The sequence below is a fragment of the Centrocercus urophasianus genome, unplaced genomic scaffold, assembly GCF_019232065.1.
Source record: "Centrocercus urophasianus isolate 14NV4802_14NV808 unplaced genomic scaffold, USGS_Curo_1.0 seq_18, whole genome shotgun sequence".
Taxonomy (NCBI): Eukaryota; Metazoa; Chordata; class Aves; order Galliformes; family Phasianidae; genus Centrocercus; species Centrocercus urophasianus.
This window is the reverse complement of record NW_024884733.1, coordinates 2,077,720-2,086,187: the sequence shown is the minus strand read 5'-3', so window position 1 is coordinate 2,086,187 and position 8,468 is coordinate 2,077,720. Positions and strand designations below refer to the sequence as shown.

The 8,468-nt window shown below is 37.4% G+C and overlaps 1 protein-coding gene across 1 annotated transcript in view; it reads left to right on the top strand.

Moving 5' to 3' along the window:
- BRINP3 (BMP/retinoic acid inducible neural specific 3) overlaps positions 1-8,468 on the top strand; it is a 180,062-nt gene that overhangs the window by 103,303 nt on the left and 68,291 nt on the right. The window contains exon 3 of the mRNA XM_042819746.1: positions 351-541. Within this exon, the coding sequence (XP_042675680.1) occupies positions 351-541 (191 nt within the window). The remainder of the gene's footprint in view (positions 1-350; positions 542-8,468) is intronic.

Genomic DNA, 8,468 nt, shown 5'->3' with positions numbered 1-8,468 from the left:
CCCCTCCCCTCCCCTCCCCTCTGTTTTTTTTTTATCTTTTTTCTGTTTTTTAATCTTTTTTTTTTTCCAGAAAAATTTAAGAGCAAGGTTACATGCTGACAGTGGGCAGTGTATTTTTAAAAACCATCCTTATAACTTCTTGTCTGAAAATGGTCATCTGAAATCCTATTAAGCACTGAGTCCATGAAAGCTCTTGTGCATGTGCTTAAGCACTGAAGTACCTCAATTTACCACCAGGGAGGTTTATCTAATAGCTATAGCAAGCATCAACTTGACACCTTATTTCTGTCAAAACAAGAGATGCAGAGGATGTCACTGATGGAGACTGTGGTTTCTGTTTCTGTATGCAGGAGAGGAGTCGCTCACAATTTTTGTGGACAAAAGGAAGCTGAGCAAGAGGTCAGATGGAAGTGATCCCAGCTCCAACAGCTCTGTGGTGACTCTGGAGACCTTGCACCAGCTCGCAGCCTCCTACTTCATTGACAGGGACAGCACACTGCGCAGACTCCATCACATCCAGATTGCTTCCACTGCCATAAAGGTATGGGGATTCTGCTGAGACAAACACATGGACGTGTTTCTAGATTCACTAGCTGCTCTTCGGGAGAGACGTATTTCAAACAGTAAGCAAAGACTGATTAGGAAAATAACCATGTTTCTCTGAATTGCTTTGTTTTGTTTTATTTTGTTGGTTTTTTTTTTTTTTTTACGTGAATCAAAGCATTAAATTTGTAAAAGAAAGGATAGTTTAGAAAAGGGTGCAACACACTGAAAATATTAGTTTTGTTGAGTGATACATAATTTGAATGGCCCTTATAGTATTATGTCACTGAGAAAATCTTCACGTATGTTTTCAAAAAAATGTGTTTATAGACAAACCTGTATCTGTCTAGAGACACATCCTGTTTACATACAGTTTATGTTTTCTTTCAAAAATTGTTTTAAAGTGTAGTTTAGTGCACTCTTCTGATTTAATTACTTTTTAATCTTTCCAAAAAAAAACCCCCAAAAAAAAGAGCTCTTGATTCTCCTATTTTCTATCCTGCTGACTACAATAGGTCATTCTTAGCGCTGGGAGATGCTTGGCTAAGATCAGAATTTCTGCAGATATTATATAAAGCAACAACTGTTCTCTTGCTCAAATCTTTACCATAATGTTGCTTATTGGATATAACCTCTCTCAGTACATTTCCAGAATTTAAGATAAAATCAAAATGTAATTTACAGTTGAATACACATTAATTCTGATATATTTTTTTAATATTTAAAATCCATTGCACTTATTTAATCTTCCCACCCTTAACTAAAGTCCTCATTTATGACCATCCGATGGCAATATGCACTTGCTTCCCACCTTAGCTATTGCTCAAGTAAATATAAATCTACCTCCTCAGCAGTGTTAGATCCTTTACAAATACGGATACACGAAGAATTTGTGGCACGGCAGCAAATGCTTTGTTTGTCTGCCAGTATGTGAAGGATGTTCCTCCTGCCCCATTGATCTTGTTAGCAAATCCCAGCTCAGTACTGGTCAGCTGTAGGGCAGTGTTAGGGTCTTCAGGCAATGCAGATGAAAATAGAGATGAACAAACACAAAGTCCAGTCAATCTCATCTAAGGACTGCCTCAGTCGTGCAATCTTGCTGCAGATTGTGATGCTACCTATTCCTCTGTTCTGACTTGTATCCCCAGTCTCACTGTTTGTTATGCAGATCTGCAAAAATCTTTAAAAACCAGTCTGCTTCCTTCAAAGCATGGAGAATTTTTTCCTTCTATATTAAGATAATTCATGGGAAGAAAGAAGTGGTAACTAAAGTGCTAGAATACCAAAATACAAAGGTGAGGCTGTCTCTGAAGGAGATTTCTCCTATTTGCTGTATTTTTAAAGCAGATTTCTACCACACTACAAAACTCAACTGTGCTTGCTAACAATTTAGTTAATGAATCTTCTACATGCCCAAAGTTTTTTTACAAACACAACAGTGTTCTCTCCACACTCTCACTGTTCATGAAATGGATACAAATGCAAGCTGTAGTCCATGGGCAAATCTGATTTGGGTAATTGAGTGCAGCAGGTCTCTAGAAAATGGTTTTCACATCAGATGCAGCAGTGCTGATACATGAAACCTTCATTTTATATATTTGCATTACAGATTTCTATTGTCAGAACACTTAACTGAACAAAAAAACCTGTTTCTATTGAAGGCTAGGAACACAAAAGCAGCCAGGGAAGGCATTTTTTTGTTTTCTTCCCACACAGATTTTTGAAACAATGCAGTTTTTACATCAGAAAACCATCCAATAACATTTCAGACCCGTGCTGTAAATAGAATTTTCCCAGATTATTTCTTAAAATGTGTACTGGTAACTGATAACAAAAGGCTTTCCACAGATCTGCCTGAAATCACATTTAGCAGCAGTGATACCCTGAGGACCTGAGCACAGAGGTGACCATTGGCCCTCTCTGTGCCTCCTGAGATACTCAGGGAAGAGAGGGATGATACCTTTTACACAGTTTCCATGCCTGCCTTGCTCACCACAGCCCTGCTCAATATCTTTTGCGTGAGAGGTCGAATTAGGGATTTGCAAAAGCAATCCAATAAATGTTTCCTCAGTTTATCTTACCCCCTTTGGTGTATAAACTTCAATATGAAGGTACTGGAACAAGTGGGGGTGTTTTCTGCTCATTTTATAAAGCCCTGAAATTCTGAATGGTAAGTTTTCCAAGCAATACACAATCATTTTTTTGATTGTTGTCCAGATAATAACAATAACAAGGAGACATGTTCTGAATCTACTTAGTATTTGATCTTATCATTTTTGATTCACACACAGATATCAATTTTATGTCTTAAGCATCATCTGCATGTACATGAAGTTGCAATTAATTGAAAAGAAAAAGACTAAAAGGATAGGGGTTTGAATTGTTTGTTTTCCCTTCCTTTTTTTGTCAGTAAATTTTAGTTACATTCTGGATGGCTTTTAAATACGCAGTATTTAACACTGCTGTACTACTGAAGTTGTTTTCAGGAACAGAGAACTGAGAATGTAGATATAGCTTCTGTTACTCATATACTCACTATGAGAAACTCAACTATCTTTTGGGGAATGCACATTTTAATTAAAAAAAAAGAAAGAAGAAACATTCTGAATGGATGAGACTTAAAACACAAATCAAAATATACGGTTTGGAAGAGAATCATAGAATCATAGAATGGTTTGTGTTGGAAGGGGCCTTAAAGATCATTCAGTTCCAGCCCCCTACCATGGGTTGTTTGCCATCAACCAGATCAAGTTGCTCAGGGCCTTGAATGCCTCCAGGGATGAAGCATATTCAGGTTATCTGGGCAGCCTGTTCCAGTGTCTCACCACTCTCTGATTAAATAATTTCTTCCTAACATCTAACCTAAATCTTCGCTCTTCTATGTCTGGGGGGCCCATACCTGGGCACGGTACTGCAGATGGAGCTTCATGAGGGCAGAGTGGAGAGGAACAATCTCCTCCCTGTCCCTGCTACCACCCCTCTGTTGATGCAGCCTGGGATAACATTGGCAGTACAGGCTGCAAGCACACACTGCTAGCTCATGTCCACCTTTTTGTCCACCAGGAGCTCCAAGTCCTTCTGCGCAGGGCTGCTGCCCACGAGTTCTTCTCCCAGTCTGTACACATATTTGAGATTGCCCCAATCCAAGTGCAGCACCTTGCACTTCACATTATTGAACATCATGAGGTTCACGTGGGCCCACTTTTCAAGAGTGATGTTTTGGTTTTGGTTGCATTGTGAATTAGTAATTTATCAGTAATATTTAATGGGTGTGAAGCAGTGAGAAAACAATTAAATATGCAGGTATAGAGAGAGACTTTCAGTTGCTTATAAAACACCACCAGAGATTAATTTGACTAGGACAGGATGAAGATGAACATTTAGCAAATCTGTAGCAGTGCTCAGTCAAGTATTAGGATAACAACGAGTAACTCCTTCGTTTGCAAACTCTGTCAATTTTCATGTTTGGACATTTAGTTGCTATTTTTTCTAGCTTCTTTCTTTCATATTTCTTGAACAAATTAAGGACAAAGTTCTTTGCAGATGGGATATGGACAATGTTCCATTAAGTCTCTTAATTTACAGAGCAAAATCAACAATGGATCACATATTAGATGAGGATGCTCAAGCTCGGTCTTCTGTGAAAACAAAACAAAATAAAACACCACTACTCATATATGTCTGTTTTCTTAAATATTGAGAACAAAAATGGCAGACACTCTTTGGAAAGCACATACAATTAATGTTTTTGTCCCTTATGTACTTAAGAAAATTAATAATAAATTATTGTATCCTTATATCAAATTAATTGCGTTGTATGCTACCCAAATTTCTTTTCTTACAGGTTTTGATACATTAGTGTGTGGAATTGATCAGAAAAATAAGATTTTGATGTTTTATATTTAAGGTTTTCTATTAAAAAGTTGATCTACATTGCACAAAAGTATTAGGGAGAGGGAAGTGAGAATTCATGTTTAATTCCTATTTATTTTATTCATATCAAAAGGTGTTAGGAGCACAGAAGATGTACTTAATGAATCAAGTTTGTTAATCAAATTTTTTTGTAATCAAGTTTCATAGTTGTGGCATAATTATCCTCAAAAATAACATGAGTACAACTAATTAAAGATTCACAATTTTTGATTGTTTTCATTGTTTATTCCACATAAAATGAGGAAAAATCACAAAATCACAGTATTTTCCAACTGGAAATCAAATATTCATGGGAGCTTCCCAGATCCTATACCAATATTTACCTTATTTAAAAGTCCCTGATACGTACATTCTTCCAATATTATTTTAATGCATTCATTTTACTGATAGTAGTTAGGCTCATATGCTAAATCAGCAGTTTGCAGCCTCGAGGGCATCACTGGAAACTCTCCAAGAGCCTCGGGGCTGCATGTAATTTGCATACACATTTACTTGAATGCATATCCTGTTGTATTTGAAATATTACAGATCCAACATTACTTCTCTTGTATGCTCATTTTAGATGCTTTTTCCTATGAACATTTCTCTTCAGATGCACTGACAGCTGTTAAGTCTCCCTATTAACATGCATATTAGGATGACGGAGTGTGCGCTCCTTGTATTGGATAAAATCCTCTAAACTTATGGAAGCATAATACAAATAAAGCCAGCAAATGTTTTTCTTTCTTTTTGTGTTATCTTTAACAAGCAATATTCTCAGCTCCTCCTGCTCAGTGTTGTTCTTGCCTGTGTACAGCCATACTAATTTGAATCTATTGAAGATCTAATCATAATCAGAGGTCCAGGGGAAGGTCAAACGACCTACAACCCAGAACTATCCAATGACTGTAATCAATATGACCGATCTTTTCCCTTCACCTGATTGATGGATGATGTAAACAAGACTTGAAGTTCACAACTTTGCTTAGCACGTTCTGTGATTCTAACAATGTGTTTCGTTGCTGCCCAGTGGCAGAATGACACAGTGGCAGAATGTACTACACTGAGATCAAGCACTCATCCTCCTAACACTTGGTTAGGAGGCTTTTTCAGTTTTGGGTAGATTGGGTAGGGCTATGCATAGTATCCCAGCTTTTTTCTGCTCTCTTAACAGCTGGGAGACAGTAGTATAAGCTCCTACACAAGTGACCCCGAGTCCTGTTTGTTAGATGCCACTGTCAAACTACCTCTGTGATCAGTGAGAGTTAGCTCACACCACTACCAGCCCCTGTCTGGGATTTGCAGTGCTGTGTTGAGAAGAGCAGGATGCTTTACAGGACCATAATTGTGAGGCTGTGCTAATCGCTTGCTGAGTGAAGTTATGCAGAAAAGATAAGAAACACATTGACAGCATGGAAGATTAAATATTATGGAATAATATTGCTACATGTTGCAAAGGGATAAACACATTTATGTCAGGCAGTTATAACACTGATGCTTAATAAAACGAAGTGCTATACTAGCTGTGTTTTGGAGGAAATCTTCTTATGTCCCAGAACAGATCTTATTTCTAGGCAAAATGATTCAGGGCATTGGGGAAGGTAAATAGTGTAGGTGTTAGCTTAGGGTCCAAGCAGCTGAAGGACAGCTACGTTGCATCAAAAGAACAGGAGGGAACAGAACAGATGCATAAATTGAATTTTCCAGCAGCAATTTACAGCCAGATTACAGCCCATTTTTTCCATCTGAGTGAGAATGAATAACCATCCGTGAGGATCTGCCCTCTCGTTTCAATTAAATTTTATTGTGCAATTTGCTTTTTCTTTCCCCAAAACACATTTTTTTTTCTTTTTTTTTTTTAACTATTAGAAATTTAAGCACTTTGTTTTCTTGGAAAACTGTAGATTACAAATAGTGTATAAGAGGGATCTATTGTAATGGTAAATATATCTGATTACCTATAATTAACCCATGAACAACTCACGGTAGGCTGCAAGAGAGGAAACTGAAATGTAATGAAATTAGCTTTTCACTCAAAACTCATTCTGAAATCCAGACCTTTTGTTTGTCTGCTTGCTTCTTTGTTTGGTCTGAAAAAGCTTGCCTTGTTCTTTTTGTTTTCTTTCATATCTCCTATTTGAGTGTGCTTTTCTGTGGCTTCAACTAATTGCTGTAATCAAAAGTGGAAATGCTGAGTAGCTAAAGACTCATTCTGTTGTCAAACTCCTGAAGAATCCTAAACATTTTCACAATTTTTCTTTGTTGCCAAATTTTGAAGCTTTTGAAGTTTAGGTCTTGAACTCTTCTTGCCGAATATTTTTCTTTTTAGTTTGTGGTAAGGATTTAAGACCCAAGCCTTGTAAGTGACCAGAATTGAGGAAGCTCAAAGATTCGTGCCCAGGAGGAGCTTTAACTTGTAAAATTACAGTTAGAAACACTGAGCTGATAATGCTTAATGTATCAGTTTTCTGTTGACTCCATTGAAGAAGTTAAATAGTAAATGTGAGTTTAATTAAACACACTTGGGAAGTAAAAGCCAGAAGACACTGTCCCTCTTCAGAAGTTTGTATCTTCTGCATTAGGTATTTATGGTGATATTAATTAACCATTTCAAAGAAAAGCCATGAATCTTTTGTCTTGAGGTGGCAAACTCCCATGAAATTTTGCTGAGAATTCAGTACTTCTGCAGGCTACTTTGAAAATCTCACAGTTTGTTAGAAGCTTTACAACTCAACTATGTATATGCATAGGTATAAATGTTTAAGTTTAAATTATTATCTTATCTTACCAGCCCAATTGGGAACTGAATTTTGGTTTCTGATTTCCACTACTTTTTGAGCATCACCTTCTTCCTAAGGGCCTTTTAGTAATGTGAGCTTAGCTGATATTCTGTTCTTTGAGTCTGGCTAGACTGTGCCGTGCTTCATGGTACAGAGGCTAGTACATACAGCATCAACAGAACTTGTACATTAACAAAAATGTGAAATACTGAACACAACATGACGGTAGCACTGTAATGCTGTGCTGAAACAATTACATTGCATTTCTCAACAGAGTTTATTTGCTAAGGAGCGACCCTGAACTTCCCTTTGTTGTCTGAAGCTCAGTCTCTGGTATCTCTGGCACCTTGGTACCACATGCTGCTGCACAGCACTGAATTTGTGTTTGTAAAATTAAACTATCTAAGGCTTTGTATATTTATGTCTGGGAGATGTTGGAGATCTTTGGACCAAATTATTCACAGATGCTACAAAATATCATGAGTGCTATGTGTGGGCCATTAAATAATTCTAAGAATACACAAAATGTAAAGATCAAGGAATAATTGCCATATAATTTTTTGAGCGCTTAAAGCGACGAAATTAAAAATAACTTTAATTCACTTGGACAATGGAGTTCTAATTAAGTAAAAACTCCACAACTGCTTTCCCTCAAAGTTAGTGTAGAGGTCAGTTCTTCATTTGGTGTAAAAGAACACAATTACTCTGAGAATCTGACCCTCACTATCCAAGACACTAAGAGAAATGGAGGCGCCCCCCCCCCCCAAGAACTAGCAAGTTAATGCAATCACATTTTACTAAACACTCACAGAATGCATACTCAGCAACATAATTGGCACAATGCATCACAGCAGCTGCAACACGATGTACTTTAGCAGTTTCTAATACAGACCACATTGTCTCATTATATTTTCGATAAAGTACATAGAAGTATGTGTGCAACGAGTTATAACATTGCCACCTAGTTGGTCACACAGCATGAAATATCTTCAAAGCAACAAAATAGCACATACTGCAGATGCTAAGACAGATCTTTCAGAAAGACTTCAGATAATTATCCTATGGAGAACGAGATGGGAAGAGGGTGGAGAAGAGGAGAGGAAAAGATAGGAAAGGAAAACTCCAATCTGAGACAGGCTGCAAAAAGACAAATGTGAACAAGTCTTTAACAGCTTTCACACAGCTCTTGCCATCATTTAAAAAGTTCTTCAGATCCTCCCCTCCCCTCCCCTC